The following is a 23,152-nucleotide window of genomic DNA, read 5'->3' on the forward strand; positions in this document are numbered from 1 at the left end:
AACATTTCTGGGAAAAGAGGAAGTACCGAAGAGGAACACAGCTGTTTCATCTTAATGTTCATTCCAGCTAAGAGCTTTCTCGAGATTATATCTCTCTGTCTCTCTGTCTCTCGCTCTCTCTCTCTCTCTCTCTCTTTCTCTCTCTCTCTCTCTCTCTCCTCAGATCAACTTTTACTGTGGCATCTTCCTGCTGGCCTGCATCAGTCTGGACCGCTACCTGTCCGTGGTCCACGCAGTCCAGATGTACTCTCGCAGGAAGCCCTGGATGGTGCAGGCCAGCTGCCTGTCCGTGTGGCTCCTCTCCATCCTCCTCTCCATCCCAGACTGGCACTTCCTGGAGTCTGTGAGACGAGACAAACAGAAGTGTGTCCAAAACTACCCGTCTCTCTCCCAGTCTGGGTTTGACTGGCGTCTGGTCTCCCGCCTGCTCTACCATACAGTGGGCTTCCTCCTCCCATCTGCCGTGCTGTTCTTCTGCTACTCCTGCATCCTGTTGCAGCTGCAGCGTGGCTCCCAGGGCCTCCAGAAGCAGAGGGCTGTCCGGGTCATCCTGGCCCTGGTGCTGGTCTTCTTCCTCTGCTGGACTCCCTACAACATCACCTTAATGGTGGACACCTTTCAGGGGAGGCCTGGGGAGCCTGTTTCTGGGTCCTGTGAGAACGGGAGGACAGCTCTGGAGAACAGTCTGGTGGTTACGTTCGCTCTAGCCTGCCTGCACGCTTGCCTCAACCCAGTGCTCCATCTCGGACTGTGTAGAAACTTCCGGCGACTGGAAATGGTGAGGTGTGTTGAGGGGGTGCAGAACGATCCGAAACTCTCACTATGGGATTCAGGTGTGGTTGAAGACTCACCTGACCAAGCAGAGGAGATGGGGACGTTGAACCCAATGACAACCATGGGACAGGTACAGTCCACCCAGAGCTGATGGGTAGGAAGAGGATCCTAATGACTAATATAGTATGTCTTCCTGCCTTGAGGGGAAGTTGTATGGGTCATGGGTCTGGGGACTGGTGGGTGACCGTAACCTGGGTCATGAGAGAAAGACATGCATAGTAGAAAGCCCCTTATGAGGACTGCTTTCTTTGAATTGCACTTTAATGGATAACGCTCACACTAAATGTATATTCGTATAAAGTCAGTGGGTTGTCTGATCTTCACGTTTTGTTTTACCTATCGATGTCGTCTGGCTCTGTAGAATCTGTTGGAAAGATTCATGCATTAATTATTCAAACCTACAAACTTTTATTTGGCTCTATACTCCAGCATTTTGGATTTGAAATCAAATGTTTTGTATTAGGCGATGGTACATCATGTCACCTTTTATTTGAGGGTGTTTTCATACGTTTCTGTTTTTGTAACGGTTCTCCTCCTCCTTTTCTGAGGAGTAGCGAGAAGGATCGGAGGACCAATGCGCAGCGTGGTAAGTGTCCATAATGTTTTTTAATAAAGACAATAGAACACTCGAACAGAACAACAAACGATGACGTGAATATACAAAACCGAAAACAGTACCGTGTGGACCAAACACTCACACGGAAAACAAACACACCCAAAAGTGAAACCCAGGCTACCTAAGTATGATTCTCAATCAGGGACAACGACTGACAGCTGCCTCTGATTGAGAACCATGCTAGGCCGAACACAGACATCCCAAATTATAGAAACAGCAAGGAGTCATCATGTCAGGTAGTCCTGGGGCATGGTCCTAGGGCTCAGGTCCTCCGAGAGAGAGAAAGAGAGAAGGAGAGAATTAGAGAACGCACACTTAGATTCACACAGGACACCGAATAGGACAGGAGAAGTACTCCAGATATAACAAACTGACCCTAGCCCCCCGACACATAAACTACTGCAGCATAAATACTGGAGGCTGAGACAGGAGGGGTCAGGAGACACTGTGGCCCACTCCGAGGACACCCCCGGACAGGGCCAAACAGGAAGGATATAACCCCACCCACTTTGCCAAAGCACAGCCCCCACACCACTAGAGGGATATCTTCAACCACCAACTTACCATCCTGAGACAAGGCTGAGTATAGCCCACAAAGACCTCCGCCACGGCACAACTTAAGGGGGGGGGGGGGGGGCGCCAACCCAGACAGGATGACCACATCAGTGACTCAACCCACTCAGGTGACGCACCCCCTCCAGGGACGGCATGACAGAGCCCCAGTAAAGCCAGTGACTCAGCCCCTGTAATAGGGTTAGAGGCAGAGAATCCAAGTGGAAAGAGGGGAACCGGCCAGGCAGAGACAGCAAGGGTGGTTCGTTGCTCCAGAGCCTTTCCGTTCACCCTCCCACTCCTGGGCCAGACTACACTCAATCATATGACCCACTGAAGAGATGAGTCTTCAGTAGAGACTTAAAGGTTGAGACCGAGTTTGCGTCTCTGACATGGGTAGGCAGACCGTTCCATAAAAATGGAGCTCTATAGGAGAAAGCCCTGCCTCCAGCTGTTTGCTTAAAAATTCTAGGGACAATTAGGAGGCCTGCGTCTTGTGACCGTAGCGTATGTGTAGGTATGTACGGCAGGACCAAATCAGAGAGATAGATAGGAGCAAGCCCATGTAATGCTTTGTAGGTTAGCAGTAAAACCTTGAAATCAGCCCTTGCTTTGACAGGAAGCCAGTGTAGAGAGGCTAGCACTGGAGTAATATGATCAAATTTTTTGGTTCTAGTCAGGATTCTAGCAGCCGTATTTAGCACTAACTGAAGTTTATTTAGTGCTTTATCCGGGTAGCCGGAAAGTAGAGCATTGCAGTAGTCTAACCTGGAAGTGACAAAAGCATGGATTAATTTTTCTGCATCATTTTTGGACAGAAAGTTCCTGATTTTTGCAATGTTACGTAGATGGAAAAAAGCTGTCCTTGAAATGGTCTTGATATGTTCTTCAAAAGAGAGATCAGGGTCCAGAGTAACGCCGAGGTCCTTCACAGTTTTATTTGAGACGACTGTACAACCATTAAGATTAATTGTCAGATTCAACAGAAGATCTCTTTGTTTCTTGGGACCTAGAACAAGCATCTCTGTTTTGTCCGAGTTTAAAAGTAGAAAGTTTGCAGCCATCCACTTCCTTATGTCTGAAACACATTCTTCTAGCAAGGGCAATTTTGGGGCTTCACCATGTTTAATTGAAATGTACAGCTGTGTGTCATCCGCATAGCAGTGAAAGTTAACATTATGTTTTCGAATAACATCCCCAAGAGGTAAAATATATAGTGAAAACAATAGTGGTCCTAAAACGGAACCTTGAGGAACACCGAAATTTACAGTTGATTTGTCAGAGGACAGACCATTCACAGAGACAAACTGATATCTTTCCGACAGATAAGATCTAAACCAGGCCAGAACTTGTCCGTGTAGACCAATTTGGGTTTCCAATCTCTCCAAAAGAATGTGGTGATCGATGGTATCAAAAGCAGCACTAAGGTCTAGGAGCACGAGGACAGATGCAGAGCCTCGGTCCGATGCCATTAAAATGTCATATATGTTACTGTTCTATTGTGTAACTATAATGTTATATTTTTCTATTATTTACTGTTTTTTTTATTTTATAATTATAATTAACGAATGAGAATATGTTTCCCTTTTTACAACAATTGTTTCACTTTTGATTTCCTCAAGTCGGTTTCACAATATCCTGTAAATTGACCCACTCTGGGGAAGCCCGATGTTGTTTTTACCCTTTCTTTTGACTGGTTTTAACGTGTCTGACAGCAGCATGAGACAGGGTTTCCCACTCTGTCCCAGGCATCCCAGGCTTGAGTTAATTTCTTTGTTGCAACAGGCTGTTTAGGCCCTTGGCAGGCCTGATGACACACACAGCCATGGTTAATCGATATCCATCTGAATACTCCACTATTTATTTTACTAAGAGAGGACTGTAGTGAGAAAGAGAGATGTTTTTAGGGTTGCATGGTGTGTGACGCACTAATCCTTTGTTTTCAATGCTAAACATTATCATACGAGTCAATACATGTATTTTAAATACAATGGGCTATTTTTGACCAGATTATGTAATGTAAATGAGTTGTAAAAAAATATCCTGAAACTGTCAAGTTTGGACACACCTACTCATTCAAAGGTTTTTCTAAATGTGTTATAATTGTCTACATTGTAGAATAATAGTGAATAGACCAAAACTATGAAATAGCACATATGGAATCATGTAGTAAGCAAAAAAGTGTTAAACTAATCAAAATGTCACAGTTTTGAAGTCTTCACTAATATTATTATACAATATAATTGTAGAAAATAGTAAATATAATATATATATAATGTAGAAAATAGTAAAAATATAGAAAAACCCTTGATTGAGTAGGTGTGTACAAACTTTGTACTGGTACTGTATATATATGTGATACAGAACAAATTTGACATGGAATGGTACAGAAGAACTGACATGGAATGGTACAGAAGAACTGACATGAAATGGTACAGAAGAACTGACATGGAATGGTACAGAAGAACTGACATGGAATGGTACAGAAGAACTGACATGGAATGGTACAGAAGAACTGACATGGAATGGTACAGAAGAACTGACATGGAATGGTACAGAAGAACTGACATGGAATATTCATGACAGAACTTGACCCTATTTGTATTTTGGTTAAGCTGAATGTCTGGTTTCCAATTTTTTTAGCACAAAACACAATTTTAACCACTTTTCCTCCTTCCTGTTTTCAATTATGACCATACATGTTTTGGTTTTGTTTCACTGTGTGATATTTCACCACTTGTTTTCTATGAGATATGGAGGACAGAGAAATCATGTGGCAGTAGCAGCAACACACCAAACTCAAGATATGACCTGCTTCCTGTTTCTCTTCCTGTATCAGCTAAAGTTGATTATACTTTTCTCTTCTTGCTAAAAGGTGGTAGAGGCAAGCTGTTCAGTTGGACTGAGTGATGCTGTCCATTTAAGTCTTGTCACTCAATATTGTTGATGATTAAGTAAAGCTAACTAAAGGCTGAAGTGCTTATGAAGCTCTTGAATGGAACAAGTGAACGTTTTTGTTGCTACTGTATGTCCTTCTAGAATAAACATTTAGGTGCACAGATGCTGTAGTAAAGCAGAGAAGGGACAGGAAGAGAGGCAGACTGTCTCTTCGTCATCTTGGGTGGTGACTTCTCATATCGTTCTTCACTCCTGTGTTATATATTTTTTTTATTGTGTGCAAAGCCCTTTGGTACAAAGCTTTGTCACCCCATGTTGGTAAGCTTTACTTGGCTTCCTGCCACAGTAAAAGTATGTATTTTTCAGCTGAAATCACAGAGAATTTGGGTAATTATGTTATCTTTTTGCAGACACTCTTTTCCAGAGTAATTAGGGTTATGTGCCTTGCTCAAGGGTACATCTGACTATTTTTTTTTTAACCTAGTCTCCACAGAGATTCAAACCAGCGACCTTCCGGTTACCGGTGCAACACTCTTAACTGCTAGGCTACCAGGCTACCAGTTTAGTGAGGTGAAATGTTCAGAATGTTTATAGATAGACATGTAATGTATAGAGCTGACACAATTCCCCATTCTACATGCCAGACAATCATACATGTTTTGTCAGGGCCCGGTTACAAACCCGGGTCTCCGGAGTGAGAAACAGTCACTTAACCTACTGAGCCACGAATAGTCGGCAGAACCCAGAAGATGAGGCAGACACAGCAGTACTTGAGACGGTGTATTTAATGAAGTAAAAAGAGAAGTCCTTCAGGAAAACATGTAACTCCACAACCTCAAAAGGAATTCCACAAGAACAAAGGTAATCCTCCAAGACAAAAAAGGTAAATCCACAAGGTGGTAGGAGTAGCATAAAAAGCCTCAAAAGATACTCAAAAATAAATAAACAAGAACAAAAACAGAATTCCACAAGCGAGTCCACTGGGATCAACAAGAGTTCACAGAATACTAGGGCTGGGTGCTAACATACAAACACAGAGCAAAGAACTGAGGAAAACTAAGGGTTTAAATACAATCAGGGGAAACGAGGCACAGGTGCAAATAATAATGGGGATCAAGGGAAAACAAAAGGTCAAAAAGCACAATGGGGGCATCTAGTGACCAAAAACCGGAACAACCCTGGCCAAATCCTGACATGTTTATGATTGTTCTTTGATGTTCAATCATCCTGAACAGGCCCTTGTTGGTGGTGTGGCTAAATCTCTGCTGATCTGGGTCTGGCTTCCTCTAGGGGTTTTCGTTTTTGGTGTACAGACATCTATTAACCAACCATTAAAAGACAGAGATTCTGAATGATAGTATAACGAATTAAACTTTATTCAGTATTTCACTATGGTTCCTTGAAATTGTAACCTGTCATAGGATACTGTGCATTTTTGTAATGAAAAAATATACATCAAATCATTGCATGTGTCAGTAATAACAAATGCATTAACTATAACAGAGCACATATGCCAGTTATCATTTTATAACAAAACGTAAAGCAGGTAAGTAAAATTATAAATGACAAGCTTAAAACTCATAAGATATTGTTCATACTCTAAAAAAGTGTATATCATTTTGTAATCACTTTATTATTTTTTAGTTGTGTACAACTGATTTACTTATGTGTAACTTCATTATAGGCCCCATTATTTACAAAGAGTTTCTTTAATAGGCAATAATTCTACAAAATTGGGAAAATTGGGAAAAGATGATGGTGAAACAGTGCGGATCTAACAACCTTTCCTCCAGTCCAAATCTGCTGGAGGGGAAGTTGGAGTAGGCTAAAGGTCACATTGATAATCCACTTATTGAGTCAACGACAACTCAAGAGCAACAGGATAGAGCAGTGTTTCCTAAACTCGGTCCTCGGGATACCAAGGGGTGCACGTTTTGGTTTTTGCCCTAACGCTACACAGCTGATTCACATTATCATAGTTTGACGATTAGCTGATTATTTGTATCAGATGTGTAGTGCTAGGGTAAAAAACAAAACATGCACCATTTGGGGTCCTTAGGACATAGTTTGGGAGACCTTGGGATAGAGAGATAAGTCCTTAATAGATGGCAGAGGTGTGGGAGGTGTCTCCAGACTCAGACCACATGGAGCTCCTCCGGCTGGCAGTCTGCAGCCTGACTCCACTCTTCAGCTTGCAGCCCAGGGACCTCAGCATGTCCAGCAGGTGGTGCCGGAACTTCACCCCCACGAAGGAGTAGAGCACAGGGTTGAGGCTGCAGTGCAGGTAGCCCAGAGAGGAGGTGGCCGTCAGGGAGATGTCCAGGGCTTTATGGCTCTCGCAGTTGACCTCCAGGGTGTTGTTGGAGTAGAGGGTGTCCACCATTAGGGTGATGTTGTAGGGCGTCCAGCAGAGGAAGAAGACCAGCACCAGGGCCAGGATGACCCGGACGGCCCTCTGCTTCTGGAGGCCCTGGGAGCCACGCTGCAGCCGCAGCAGGATGCAGGAGTAGCAGAAGAGCAGCACGGCAGATGGGAGGAGGAAGCCCACTGTATGGTAGAGCAGGCGGGAGGCCAGGCGCCAGTCAAACCCAGACTGGGAGAGAGACAGGTAGTTGTGGACACACTCCTGTTTGTCTCGTCTGGTGTCCATCACAGACTCCAGGAAGTGCCAGTCGGTCCAAATGAAACGAACACTCCCAACTCGCTGTCATAGTTTTAACATTGTTTTTCCCATGTAGCTGCACTTTTCATCCTGGGACAGTGTCGTGGTAATTTCCTGTATTAATAAGTGAAAGGAGAGTTTACAAATCACACACAAGTCAGAGTTATACTTTACACTTAATCTTTTAATAATATAAAGCTTCACCATAGCCCTTTGACTCTCAGATCAATTCAGTGTCTATAAATGAATTCTGAGAGTGTCAACAAAATGGCAACTGAGATATTTTATAGCAAAGATCCACCCCTCTCAACCCACAATGACGAACCACAGGTCTTAGGAAAACTGCACAAAGGAAGACTTTTACTTGAGAGTGGAGTATCCCATAGCCAGACAGCATTAGCTATAAATTATTGTTCAGTTTGCTCTCTAAGACAAGGTTCTACTTCTCGTTCTTGGTACTTCATATTACCAAAACATTACCTCATCCAATGGCATATATCAATTGTCAATTCTAAATACTCCCATCTCAAATACAACTCCTCCTGGACAAGCTCACGGAGAGGAGTGAGCCTCTAGGTCAGATACTATGAAAGACAAGTTTCGACATCAGAGGGGACATACAATGGTTCCAGACACTGCCATACTCCTCCCCCCAATGGGAAAAGGAGGGGTTGACTGGCGTACAGGCCTTGTGGAGCCCTTCACATGATTTAACAGATACATTCACATATGTTGACAAGCCTGACCTCTCCCCTCTCTGGGCCCCAGGTGACTTTATCCACATAAGCATATTTATGAATGTAGATAAAACATCTTATTTATCAATGTTACCTAACTAATTCTGATTCTGCTACGACAGACAGTCACGTATTTCAGCCCCTTTTCAGGTGTCTTGAGTTTTCTTTTTTCAAAAAAAATCAGCAAGATGCATCAATTAATTCAGGCAACAAAAATGTGGACCTAATGACAATCATCAAATGTCACTTCTAAGCAATTTGTAACAATTGTGTCTTTCCATTCATCAAATGGCAGGTGCACACAGTGCACTGTTTGGATGCTGGAATGATTTTGGAGTAGAAAAACTTGAGCAGGTGGCTTTTCTGACAATCAGATAAAAACATTATGACTGGTTGTGTTCACATTTTTACAGTTAAGTTACGTCTTTCCCATTAGGCCCATGAAAAAAGAGATATATCATTTGCAATAACTCTGCCACAGACATATGGCATCTTAAATGCGGAACTAGTATTATGACATTGTGATCTCTAAGGTTTTCATTATGAATGAACCAAATGTTCTTTATCTAGATTTCAAACTTTTGATGAAAAAAAATCTTATCTTACTTTCTAACCCTCTTTACATCCTTTTTCTGCTACTTTCTTTCATGTTGTAATCCCCACCGAAGCCATCAAACCACATCACCTTTCTCTCTCGCGCGCGCACACACACACACACACACACACACACACACACACACACACACACATCTGGTTTGTTTCAGTGTCGGTCTCTGTTCTTCTTGTCTGGTCTGTGCACATGGTGTAGTTGCAGTGTTTTTTTCACACCTTTGCAGCGTCCGGTGCAGCTGTGGTATGTGAGGTGGGCTATATAGAACAAGCTGCATGTGGAACACAAAGAGATCTCATCTTTATATCTGTGCCATTATAGCATCTGTGACAGCATGGCCAGCGCATAGTGGAAGCCCTCAATGGCCATGTTTATGCTAAAACAGGTTATATATACACAATGAGTCCTCTATATATTTCTATAATGGACCCTAAACTCTGCTCTTCTCAGCACTGTTCACATGCAAAGACACCCAACACCAACCACCAACCACACACACACACACAGATGCACAGATGCACTCACGAAATTGGATATCAATGAATTCTAAACATTTGTGGTCAAACAGCCTGATTGATATATTATGAGTTATTAGCGTAAACAGGAAGTAATGTGCCATTTGGTCTGCCATTTGAAAGGTGAAGTACAGTTGCCAGGCAGCCCACTTCCACTCTCACTACCCCTCACCCATTCAAGATGTGTTTTTTTAATAAAGACACATGTAAACAGTTGAAAATATGAACGAAGCACGTGATGAGTAATTGTGAAGGGAAACAGCGTTTTTCCCAAAATAATGTTTCCTCTTTGTTACTGTGTAGCAACGTACGGTGTTTCACATTGTTATTGTTGTGGGCTGATAGACAGTTAAATATATCCTCATGAAAAGTACTACTGAATTACTACACAAAACCTATTTGTACATTTGCGACTATTTAGAGACTTGCAGGGATTGTGTAGTGAATGTGTAATTTATGCACTACTCAAGATACATAAGTAGAGTTGTTTAGTGTTCATTAGGAAAACAGTAGCGTCTCCAGTTGGAATCAGGTAGAGATTTTTACTTTATGTTGGTAGTTCATAACTAGCCAAAACACTACAGCTTTACTATCAAATCAAATTTTATTTGTCACATACACATGGTTAGCAGATGTTAATGCGAGTGTAGCGAAATGCTTGTGCTTCTAGTTCCGACAATGCAGCAATAACCAACAAGTAATCTAACTAACAATTCCAAAACTACTGTCTTGTACACAGTGTAAGGGGATAAAGAATATGGAATGGCCACGCAGTCGTGGGTGAACAGGGAGTACAGGAGAGGGCTCAGAACGCACCCTTGTGGGGCCCCAGTGTTGAGGATCAGCGGGGAGGAGATGTTGTTGCCTACCCTCACCACCTGGGGGCGGCCCGTCAGGAAGTCCAGTACCCAGTTGCACAGGGCGGGGTCGAGACCCAGGGTCTCGAGCTTGATGACGAGCTTGGAGGGTACTATGGCGTTGAATGCCGAGCTGTAGTCAATGAACAGCAATCTCACATAGGTATTCCTCTTGTCCAGATGGGTTAGGGCAGTGTGCAGTGTGGTTGAGATTGCATTGTCTGTGGACCTATTTGGGCGGTAAGCATTTGGAGTGGGTCTAGGGTGTCAGGTAGGGTGGAGGTGATATGGTCCTTGACTAGTCTCTCAAAGCACTTCATGATGACGGAAGTGAGTGCTACGGGGCGGTAGTCGTTTAGCTCAGTTACCTTAGCTTTCTTGGGAACAGGAACAATGGTGGCCCTCTTGAAGCATGTGGGAACAGCAGACTATAGGGATTGATTGAATATGTCCGTAAACACACCGGCCAGCTGGTCTGCGCATGCTCTGAGGGCGCGGCTGGGGATGCCGTCTGGGCCTGCAGCCTTGCGAGGGTTAACACGTTTAAATGTCTTACTCACCTCGGCTGCAGTGAAGGAGAGTGTAAACAGTCTTTTCAACAGTAATCAGGCAGAGTTGTGACTACTTGATGATGGTAGTAAATAAGTATCACAACTCTACAGCCAGACTACACTGGCTTTTTGAAACCACAGAAGGCAAAACAGGAAGTAATTGGTTGTTGTTAGCTAGCTACTGTTTTTGACAATCCAGAATGTAATCACCTTCCGTCCTTTATCATCCTGTCTTTGATAGCACTTATGCAGGCACCATCTGTAAGTTTAACTGTGCTTTATGTTTTATGAATACTTTCATATCGTTGTTTAGCCGTTTATATATATTTTTAGATTGCTAGCCAAAATGGTATTAGCTGTTAGCCGTTGTCATAGAGATGTATTGAGTTTAACCTATATGTTTGCTAGCACGATTGAAATGTAGCCATGTAGCCTCTGTTTTTGTCATGCTAGCTAATAAGTGTGTGTGTTTGTATGCAAATGTACAGTATGTTCCTGTTGGTTTACTTACCCATTCTACCTACCTCTTTTAACCTGTTGCCAAGGAAGCCCTCGACAGACAGATGTAGGATCTTAATTTGATCACTCTTTTGTTGCTGAGAATTGTCCGGGACAACAGGAAATACAAACTTGTAGTGCATGAGGCTTAAAGAGACTTATACAGCTTGGATTTCCACTTCTAAGTTTCAGACTTGATTTGCCCTTATGAAAATGTATCAACCCCTACACAAATGTCCATTAACTATAATCCTAATGATTCACATTTCCTGTTGTTGCAGATGTATTTTCCTGATGTAGCAAATTAGGTCACATTAAGATCCTACATCTGTAAGAAGACTGGAGGCCATTGTTGATAAAATGTACATTGTTTATCAAATGTTTTTCTGTTGTATTATGTGACCTCTGTTAGCAGATTATTGATAATGACATAACTGGTTGTTTTTTTGTGCTTTCCTTTATTTTCTAAATATAAAAAAAAGAGGATCTGAGGATAGCTCTATCAACGCTGCATGAAAACAAGGCCTCAAAGGGACTTCATTTTGTTAATACAAAGTGCTATAAAGTTTGTATAAGCGTATTATTTCTTGTTTGATTATATAACTACAGTTAGAAACAACATGTGCACCAGTCTAGTAGTTAAACAAGGTGTCAATAGTGATTTTGAATAAGCAAACAGTAGTAAATGTTTTTAATAGTAATTCAAAAGGGTTTATGTAGGAAAGGAAAAAGGATCAGGAGCAAATCAGTAGTGACAACACTAAACACACAGATGGCACTGGCAGTTGTATCAATAGGGATTGAGTAGGCATACAGCAGTAATGTGTAGGCATTGTGTAGTAATTCAGTAGTGAACATGTAGGAATTGTTTAAGTATGTGTAGGTTTTAAGTATTAGATACCCAAAAGCTCATTAGTTACACAGTAGCCATTAAGGGAGAAATATGTAGTGATTTAAATAGGAAATATGTAGGGTTTCACCAGTAGTAAAATGTCCCAATTTATCATTACATAAATCACTACACATCTCAGTATCAACCAAGTAGTATAACCAGTAGTTTTTGTGTATATCTTGTGTAGTACTTTTTGAGGGAGATGCTGCAGCTTTTTCATGGAACATGTGGCTGCTGGACACTGTTTCCCATGGGACTGGGGAAGCTTACTGAAGAAGTAGAGGGTTAGTCTGTAATAAGTGTCATGTGAGGACACACTGGTATAAACCACCTGAATGACTGGTGGTGCTAGTTGTGTAACCTACTTAGAAATGCTGACTGCCAACGATTGTATGAATGTGTTGAGGGTAAAAGTCATGAAAACATAATTGAGCCACAAAAACTGCAGCAATGTTATTTCTTACCAGAGATGAGTTTGGAAGTGTCTTGCCTCTGCAGTCAGCAACTGATGGATAGATAGGTGGTTGACTTACTCTGTTTATGGCAGAGGTCCTGTAGGCCAGAGAGGTGTGAATGGGCCTAGTCACCATCAAACAAAAGATTTCACTCAAATCCATTTAGGCAAGAGTAATGTATTACAGGATTTCTGATTAGTTGAAACAATAGAACTTGGCTTCATCATTGCTGATTAATGCATTTGGATACCCATGATGTTACACCTGTGTGTACCGTAACAGGTTTGACTGAGTACACTACTTCCATGTGGTATGGGAAATGAAATGTGCTAATAGTAAAAAGGAACCTCTTTTACAGATGTGTTTTGTCTTACCAGTTCCTGGAACAACATGGTCTGTGATTTTATTTCGCTATGGTGACGCTAAGCTTGAGCAGCAAACAAACCGTATCTACGACCACACAAATAATAGGACTGATTTTGACAGAGTTGAAAACTTTATTTAATTTATTCTAAGTGTTTTCTAATTGGTGTTCACATTACCTACTGGGGGGAAACTGGTTCAATCAGCGTTGTTTCCACATAATTTCAAGTAAAAAATGTAATGTCATGATGTTGAACTTTTAACCTAAATCCAATGACAGGTTGACATTTTTGGTTGATTTCACGTTAGTTGAAAGCCCAACCAAATGTAAATCAAAACTAGACGTTGAACTGACGTCTGTGCCCAACGGGTAACTTTTTTTGAGAGAGAATAATACTGAATCACAAAACATTTTATGTCCTCTAATCATCTCAACCCAGTTAAATCTGGCACAGGTGTTGATATCCTTGCTATCAATTACATTCAGACTATTCAGCACTCTTGTTAGGGCTGTTCTGACCAATGCAGCGTCCCACCATACGCTGGCCTGCATAGGACAATACAGTACATTTTACACACACACACACACACGTCTTATTCAAAATGGCTTACCTGGTGGACATTTGTTGCAGCACCATTGGCTTACCAAGCATACTGTGTCTCATTGTCGCACGTGAAGGATTGGACAAGAGAGGAGAGAAGGGAGGGATAGAAAGATGTGGGTGATCCACCAGAAGAGATGCATCTGAGAGGAATGAAGAGAAAAAGAGGAAGACAGTCAATATTTTACGGGATAATTTACAAGAACTTCAGAACATCGACATATACTGCATTCATAAAAATACTGTATCAAACAATATATTATCAACAAAAAAGCATTGAAATTGTAACGAGTGTGCTGAGAGTCGGGAATCAAGTTCAGGGAGTGAGTGTTTTAATAAATAGAATAAACACGAAACAAACACACCGACATGAACACATAGTCAATAACAGAACCAAGGGGAGTGACAGATAGAGAAGATAATCAAGGAGGTGATGGAGTCCAGGTGATGACCTAGAGGTCGGAGAGGGAGTATACATGACAGTACCCCCTCCCTGACGGGCGGCTTCAGCCGCAGGACACTGTCAAAGGGGACGAACCTGGGGATCAGGAGAAGACTGGTCATCCCTGCTGATGCTCAGGAACCTGTCAGACGGGTTGAGCTGTGGTCATGCCAGCTGAGGCGTGGGAGCCTGTCGATTCAGCTGTGGTGCAGGAACCTGACGAGCCGGCTGAAGGGGGGGAAGCCCGACGATCTGGTTGAGGCATGAGAACCTGTAGCAGTTCCCGGACCCAAGGGGAGTTCCCGGACTCAAGGGGAGTTCCCTGTAGCAGTTTCCGGACCCAAGGCAAACCAAGGGGAGTGACAGAAATAGGGAAGATAATCAAGGAGGTGATAGAGTCCAGGTGAGTGTGATGAGGCGCAGGTGTGCAAGATGATGGTGACAGGTGTGCAGGATCAGCAGCCTGATGACCTAGAGGCCAGAGAGGGAGTATACGTGACAGCAATGGCAGGACATTATTGTAGGCTCCTAACAGTTTTTTGTAGGCTCCTAACAGAGACAGTTTCAAGGACATGATAAACAGGAGACCCCCTAAAGTAGAAAACACGATACAGACTCCAGACAAAACGCCTACATGCTAACAGTGAAAAACTAAGCGGTACCAAAACCTCAAATTTATTGTGCGACTCCCTCAACACTATTGTTCAGAGTCTTTGTCTTTTACTGTTACTGCAAACAATCCCACCCAGGACTTGAACAAAACATGGTTCCGTGGGGTCTGACTTCCTGTGTCTCAGTGACTGTAAGAGGATGAGCGGTGGATAGATGTGACCCTAGACCAGGGATAGACAACCAAGGGTAGGAAACCCTGGTCCCGGACTGCTGCAGGCACTTCATGTTTTTGAATTACCCAACCTGAAAAACCAGGTATGTTGAATTTAGGCAATCACTGAACTGATCAATGAGCTCAGTTGGTCAGGTGTGGTGCCTAGTTGGGACAAAATGCTGCAGTACCTGTGGCACTCCAGGAACAGGGTTGCCTACCCCTGCCCTCGATTCTTTGACTGAAAAGATTTTAGTGGGTCAGAGTATTCAACTCAACATGACAGTCGACGGCTGCACTATCCACTCCAACTCCAAAGTCAGGAATCTTGGGGTGACAATTGACCCAACTCTTTCATTTCACCCCACATCCGGGAATATCACCAAGTCAGCCTTCCATCTCAAAAACATCTCAGGACTCAGAACCTATCTCACTGACCCCACTGCAGAAACCCTCATTCATGCCTTTGTTTTGGTACCTGGCCTACGCACGAGTCATCACACACACCAGACCTTGGGACCACATCACCCCCACTCTCATCAAAATCCACTGGCTCCCAGTTCAATACAGGATCATCTTCAAATTGCTCATGCTCACCTATAAAGCACTCAATGGACTGGCGACCACATACCTTACGGACCTCATGCACCCCTACACTCATAGCAACGAGATGTTGGGGTGCTGTGGGTGCTGCCACACTCCATAAGAAATGCCATTTTTTTAAAGTAATTAATTTTGTCTATATATGTGTATATATATAGTACCAGTTAAAAGTTTGGACATCCCAGGGTTTTTCTGTAATCCCAGGGTTTTTCTGTTTTTCTGTAATAACTAGGTAATGTCATTTACACCCCCAACTCATCCACATGCTGTTGAATGGACACACATCCAGGAGTATCAGACCTCCTTCAGCACCTATCTGCAGATCTAGGTACTCTTGCATGTTGATACTCAACATTCTCACCCCAATTAGTACCAATAATCACCTTATACCAATTATTATCTCTCCATATAACCAACATTTCACTCTGGTTAAGAGGAATAGCCCTTAATGGAATACCTGGCCTTGATTTAAATGGAGCATGCGTACAAACCCAACAACTACTTTGATTGACTACGACTACTGTGGCATAGTGTAGCGAGAGAGCTAGAAACGTATTGACGCCCGAGTGTCCCTCATCCTTCTGATTCATCTCTGTGTTAGAAATGGAAACACCACCCACATACTGTATTTGGAGGAAGCTCACAAGGAAAATAATTTCAAACATCTTTCACTTGTCTGCAAGACAATAATATTCAATAGTCCTTGTCGTGGAAATTTCCTCTATTTACCAAATCATGAGAGCAAACCACACACAAGTCAGAGTTAGTTATCACAAAAGTCCATCTTTAATTATATGAGCTCTATCACAACCCTGTGACTCTCAGATCAATTCAGTGTCTATCAATGAATTCTCTGAGAGTCCCTCACACATTGTTACTGAGATCCTTTATAGCACATATGTCAGAGTCAAGGCCCGCGGGCCACATCCGGCCCGCAAGAAGGTTTTTTACGGCCCCTGGGATGATCTTGATTTATTATTAGAACCGGCCCGCAGCAAGCCGGCAGCCCGCAGATCTTTTACACGCACCAATACTACATTTCCCACAATGCAAAGGTGACGCACCGAGCAGTAGGCTGCTTCATTTCAATATTTATTGGCACAGCAGTCGTCAGCATCACAGTAAAATTAACTTTCAGATACCCATCAAAAATGGCAAAACGGAAGGTGGATACTGAGAACCGGGGGTTTCAAACAAGGTGGGAGTCGGAGTATATGTTCACGAAGGTAGCTGGAAAACCTGTGTGTCTTCTGTGTGGAGAAAGTGTGGCGGTACTGAAAGAGTATAATCTGAGACGACATTATGAAACGAAACACGCGGACACACACGCGGACGCAACTGTCAAGGCCAGTTTTATTTTGGCAGAAGAGATCGCTAAATCAGCCCGGCCATTTACGGAGGGGGATTTCATCAAAAACTGCATGATTAAAGTTTGTGACGAAGTTTGCCCAGAAAAAAGGCAACTCTTTTTAAATGTGAGTCTGAGCAGAAACACCATTGCCGAGAGAGTAGACCAGTTGTCCATCAATCTAAAAGAGCAGCTTGTGAAAAAGGGAAAAGATTTTATTGCATATTCCTTGGCTGTGGATGAGAGCACCGACATTTCTGACATTGCCCAGTTGTCAATTTTCATCCGCGGAGTGGACTCCAACCTAAGCGTGACAGAGGAGTTTTTGGCTTTACGTCCTATGCATGGCACAACTACGGGGCATGATTTGTATGAAGAGGTGTCAAGATGTGTAAATGAGATGGAGCTGCCTTGGGAAAAACTTGTGGGTTTGACAACCGACGGAGCACCTGCGATGTGTGGACACAGGAGCGGACTGGTGGCGAAGATACGGGAAAAGATGCAAGAGGAAAACGCGACAGGTGAGCTGACAGCTTATCATTGTATCATACATACATGTTTTCTTTGATGAACCTGAACAAAACATCACACAGAAGTCGACTTACTGCTGAACACCTCCACTCAATTCTGAGGATTTCTTCAGCTCAGAGCCTTACCCCGAACATTGATGAACTTGTGGAAAAGATGGGACACCACCAAGTATCACCCTCAACCTCAAACAAGTGAACATTACTGTGCAATCACATATTTAGAGTTTTTACTCAGTTCAAGTTTAAAAGTTAAAATTTAATATTTGTTTTCACTGCATGTTACTTCTCCTTAAACAAAGTGTTGTTTTTGATTAATAGATTTTTGCACTTTATTTTTTTGTATTTCAATCCAATTATATTTTAAAAATATTTCAGTTGAGTGGATGATAGAAAATTGCTATTATTGTTTTTTCTTTGAAGTAAATTTAGCCCACTTTTGCTAAAATAGAAAATATAGTCTACTGATGGTGCCTTGAATACCGGTTTCTTTCATTTAATGTTCATGTTATGGGGATATTTATATAAAGGAAATTTGTCTTTTGTGTCTGTTGAAAATTAAAGATTACTGACAGAGCCATAAGAAAATATTGCTTTATTTATCTGATCATATTGTAATATATTTGTTAGGTTTTCAGTAGGTTCAATTAGGTTCACTAGACTATATGCGTCATTTAAAAATTTTTCAATGAACATTCGAACAGTCCGGCCCTCGTCTTGTAGCTGATTTTTTTATTTGGCCCTCCGTCCATTTGACTTTGACACCCCTGCTTTATAGCAAAGACACACATATCCAGACAGCATAGGCATAATTTATCGTTCAGCTTTGTCTCCTAAACTATGTTCTTTTCTCAAACTCAGAACCATAAACCAATCCTCCATATCAACAGGCATATATCAAATCCATCCTATCTTGACAAGATCACAGAGACACACTGACTGGCACACAGACATTGTGGAGCCAAAAGATACACGCTTGACCTCTCCCCGGCCCAAGCAACTTAGTCTTGACATAGAACAGATACTGCAACGCCGCCACAGTATTATACAAACACATTCTGATGAGAAGTAACTTACAAACATATGATGAATATAAAACATCTTACCTATATTACCAACTAATTCTGATTATTCCCCAACATCCTATTGTCAAGAGCTGGTGTAACTGAGTCAGGTTTGTAGGCCTTGCTCGCACTTTTTCAGTTCTGCCCACAAATTTTTTATAGGATTGAGGTCAGGGCTTTGTTATGGCCACTCCAATACCTTGACTTTGTTGTCCTTAAGTCATTTTTCCACAACTTTGGAAGTATGTTTGGGATCATTGTCCATTTGGAAGATCCATTTGCGACCAAGCTCTAACTTCCTGACTGATGTCTTGAGATGTTGCTTCAATGTATCCACATATTTTTCCTTCCTCATGAAGCCATCTATTTTGTGAAGTGCACCAGTCCCTCCTGCAGCAAAGCACCCCTACAACATGATGCTGCCACCCCCGTGCTTCACGGTTGGGATGGTGTTCTTCGGCTTGCAAGCCTCCCCCTTTTCCCTCCAAACAAAACAATGGTCATCATGGCCAAACAGTTCTATTTTTGTTTCATCCGACCAGAGTAAATTTCTCCAAAAAGTAAGATCTTTTCCCCATGTGCAGTTGCAAACCGTAGTCTGGCTTTTTTATGGCGGTTTTGGAGCAGTGGCTTCTTCCTTGTTGAGCTGCCTTTCAGGATATGTCGATATAGGACTCATTTTTACTGTGGATATAGATCATTTTGTACCTGTTTTCTCCAGCATCTGGTCCTTTGCTGTTGTTCTGGGATTGATTTGCACTTTTCGCACCAAAGTACGTTAATCTCTAGGAGACCGAACGCGTCTCCTTCCTGAGCGGTATGACGGCTGCGTGGTCCCATGGTGTTTATACTTTCGTTCTATTGTTTGTACAGATGAACGTGGTACCTTCAGGCATTTGGAAATTGCCTGAAGGTACAACCAGACTTGTGGAGGTCTACAATTTTTTCTGAGGTCTTGACTGATTTCTTTTGACATCCCATGATGTGAATCAAACTGGCACTGAGTTTGAAGGTAGGCCTTGAAATACATCCACAGGTACACCTCCAATTGACTCAAATGATATCAATTAGCCTATTAGAAGCTTCTAAAGCCATGATATAATTTTCTGGAATTTTCCAAGCTGTTAAAGGCACAGTCAACTTAGTGTATGTAAACTTCTGAAGCACTGGAATTGGGATGAATTATAAGTGAAATAAGTCAACAATTGTTGGAAAAATTACTTCTGTCATGCACAAAGTAGATGTCCTAACCGAATTGCCAAAACTATAGTTTGTTCACAAGAATTGTGTGGAGTGGTTGAAAAACGAGTTTTAATGACTTCAACCTAAGTGTATGTAAACTTCCGACTTCAACTGTCCTTTTGAGGACTCAAACCTCTATTATCTTCTAGAACACAAATTGTTTCTGTACGGCCTGTTTACCTCCACAGCATCTAGCAAACTCTGCTGCTGAGCCGGAGAGAGCTTCTTAAATTTCTGCATTAGCATTGTGTCATTGGGGCTGTTGTCTTGATTCCATTTTCCCTTAGACGTACCCTACTTCTCCTGGCCACTTCTCATAAAATCACATTTTCTTTTCCGACATACTCATTACCAGTGAACAGAAATCCCGCAGTAATGACATACACCAGGCTCCTTTTTTGCTGAACGAATAATGTTGTTGGTTAACTCTGATCTTGCACAACTCTGATACCCACGTCTCGTGGATGCTTAAAGGTTTTTGACCATTCATCGAACTGCTTTGGAGATGCTGATGTACAGTGGGGCAAAAAAGTATTTAGTCAGCCACCAATTGTGCAAGTTCTCCCACTTAAAAAGATGAGAGAGGCCTGTTAATTTTCATCATAGGTACACTTCAACTATGACAGACAAAATTAGAAAAAAAATCCAGAAAATCACAATGTAGGATTTTTAATTTATTTATTTGCAAATTATGGTGGAAAATAAGTATTTGGTCACCTACAAACAATAAAGATTTCTGGCTCTCACAGACCTGTAACTTCTTCTTTAAGAGGCTCCTCTGTCCTCCACTCGTTACCTGTATTAATGGCACCTGTTTGAACTTGTTATCAGTATAAAAGACACCTGTCCACAACCTCAAACAGTCACACTCCAAACCCCACTATGGCCAAGACCAAAGAGCTGTCAAAGGACACCAGAAACAAAATTGTAGACCTGCACCAGGCTGGGAAGAGTGAATCTGCAATAGGTAAGCAACTTGGTTTGAAGAAATCAACTGTGGGAGCAATTATTAGGAAATGGAAGACATACAAGACCACTGATAATCTCCCTCGATCTGGGGCTCCACGCAAGATCTCACCCCGTGGGCTCAAAATGATCACAAGAACGGTGAGCAAAAATCCCAGAACCACACGCGGGGGACCTAGTGAATGACCTGCAGAGAGCTGGGACCAAAGTAACAAAGCCTACCATCAGTAACACACTACGCCGCCAGGGACTCAAATCCTGCAGGTCCAGACGTGTCCCCCTGCTTAAGCCAGTACATGTCCAGGCCCGTCTGAAGTTTGCTAGAGAGCATTTGGATGATCCAGAAGAAGATTGGGAGAATGTCATATGGTCAGATGAAACCAAAATATAACCTTTTGGTAAAAACTCAACTCGTCGTGTTTGGAGGACAAAGAATGCTGAGTTGCATCCAAAGAACACCATACCTACTGTGAAGCATGGGGGTGGAAACATCATGCTTTGGGGCTGTTTTTCTGCAAAGGGACCAGGACGACTGATCCGTGTAAAGGAAAGAATTAATGGGGCCATGTATCGTGAGATTTTGTGTGAAAACCTCCTTCCATCAGCAAGGGCATTGAAGATGAAACGTGGCTGGGTCTTTCAGCATGACAATGATCCCAAACACACCGCCCGGGCAACGAAGGAGTGGCTTCGTAAGAAGCATTTCAAGGTCCTGGAGTGGCCTAGCCAGTCTCCAGATCTCAACCCAATAGAAAATCTTTGTAGGGAGTTGAAAGTCTGTGTTGCCCAGCAACAGCCCCAAAACATCACTGCTCTAGAGGAGATCTGCATGGAGGAATGGGCCAAAATACCAGCAACAGTGTTTGAAAACCTTGTGAAGACTTACAGAAAACGTTTGACCTCTGTCATTGCCAACAAAGGTATATAACAAAGTATTGAGATAAACTTTTGTTATTGACCAAATACTTATTTTCCACCATAATTTGCAAATAAATTCATAAAAAATCCTACAATGTGATTTTTCCCTCATTTTGTCTGTCATAGTTGAAGAGTACCTATGATGAAAATTACAGGCCTCTCTCATCTTTTTAAGTGGGAGAACTTGCACAATTGGTGGCTGACTAAATACTTTTTTGCCCCACTATGTGTGATTACTGTCACTGGAGGTTTATCTTTACTACCTTTTACAGCCTTTGTTCTGTTTTGCCTGAGACATCGTTTTTCACTGCTGTCAGTATCCGTTGACTCAAGGCCAGGCAGTACTGACCAGATCTGTGCTGCACAACTCAACGCGAGGATAGATAGAGGGAACAGAGAGGCTACAGGTGGGGGTCACATCTGACTTTTTCACCCCCATGTCTCCTCCTCTACTTTGCAATGGTTCTTTATATCACTGGACAGTGAGTTTAAAATCTGTTTCATGTTCACATGCGGAAGAGCTGTTCCGCCCTTTTCCAGAGTGTTTTTTTCACTTAACAATGACATTACATTAAAGTCAAAAGTTGTATAATATATATCTCTATGTTTATATATTTATTTAACCCCAATATACATATATATTTATGTAACCCCCTTTGTGGACTCAAACCTCTATTATCCTCTAGAACACAAATTGTTTATGTAGGGCCTGGTTACCCATAAAACTTATGTTCACTTCAAAGATTGTTGAATGCTTTAAAGGCTTACATTTACCGCACGTGTAAAAATTGCTACTCAACTAGCAACTCACTTCTATGCAACAAGAAGGTTTAACAAAAACAGAGGCCTAAAACCCTTTAATAGAGGACTTGAACCCCTAACCGAGCAAACAAAGAACTAAACTCTGTGATAAAAAAAAGGACTTGAACCCTTGTATATAACAGATACATATCACTCATTGCATGCATTATTTTAATCTGATTTGGTTCTTTTAAAAGGATATTGGTCTAGACTCACCCAGCAATTCTGCCATCAATCAGGAGATTAAGAGTTGACTCCCCAAAGTGGGTTACGCGCAGCCTTCTCTCTTTCCTCTGGATCAACACACAGTTGATACGTTTCCCTGTTGTTGTTCAGTCCAATTTAGTCTGTCATCATGTTTAGTGTTCTCCCTGGTTAGTCTGTCGTCATGTTTAGTGTTCTTCGTGGTTAGTCTGTCATCATGTTTAGTGTTCTCTGTGGTTAGTCTGTCGTCATGTTTAGTGTTCTCAATGGTTAGTCTGTCATCATGTTTAGTGTTCTCCGTGGTTAGTCTGTCGTCATGTTTAGTGTTCTCCGTGGTTAGTCTGGCATCATGTTTAGTGTTCTCCATGGTTAGTCTGTCATCATGTTTAGTGTTCTCCATGGTTAGTCTGTCATCATGTTTAGTGTTCTCCGTGGTTAGTCTGTCATCATGTTTAGTGTTCTCCCTGGTTAGTCTGTCATCATGTTTAGTGTTCTCCGTGGTTAGTCTGTCATCATGTTTAGTGTTCTCCATGGTTAGTCTGTCATCATGTTTAGTGTTCTCCATGGTTAGT

General features: G+C 42.2%; 2 protein-coding genes across 2 annotated transcripts; one reads left to right on the top strand and one right to left on the bottom strand.

Moving 5' to 3' along the window:
• Window positions 1-163: 163 nt before the first annotated feature.
• Window positions 164-1,029, top strand: LOC139396842 (C-X-C chemokine receptor type 1-like; the record flags this gene model as incomplete). The annotated part of the gene is made up of 1 exon (XM_071143759.1): window positions 164-1,029. A coding segment is annotated over one exon (762 nt), but the record flags the coding sequence as incomplete, so codon positions are not given.
• Window positions 1,030-6,954: 5,925 nt separating this feature from the next.
• LOC139396844 (C-X-C chemokine receptor type 3-like) lies at window positions 6,955-14,206 on the bottom strand. Its single transcript, XM_071143762.1, has 2 exons — window positions 14,129-14,206; window positions 6,955-7,604 (listed from the first exon to the last, which is right to left on the bottom strand). Exons 1-2 carry the CDS (start codon window positions 14,204-14,206, stop codon window positions 6,999-7,001), a joined length of 684 nt encoding a protein of 227 aa, XP_070999863.1. The 3' UTR covers window positions 6,955-6,998.
• Between the last annotated feature and the right edge of the window lie 8,946 nt (window positions 14,207-23,152).

Source organism: Oncorhynchus clarkii, unplaced genomic scaffold (assembly GCF_045791955.1).
Source record: "Oncorhynchus clarkii lewisi isolate Uvic-CL-2024 unplaced genomic scaffold, UVic_Ocla_1.0 unplaced_contig_333_pilon_pilon, whole genome shotgun sequence".
Classification (NCBI taxonomy): Eukaryota; Metazoa; Chordata; class Actinopteri; order Salmoniformes; family Salmonidae; genus Oncorhynchus; species Oncorhynchus clarkii.

Bases quoted from the DNA above. Each gene is read 5' to 3' on its own strand.
- LOC139396844 (XM_071143762.1), bottom strand. From the start codon at position 14,206: ATGACCAGTCTTCTCCTGATCCCCAGGTTCGTCCCCTTTGACAGTGTC. The intron at 7,605-14,128 runs GTACTGTCATGT...AAACTATGACAG, and splicing joins AGCCGCCCGTCAGGGAGGGG to CGAGTTGGGAGTGTTCGTTT.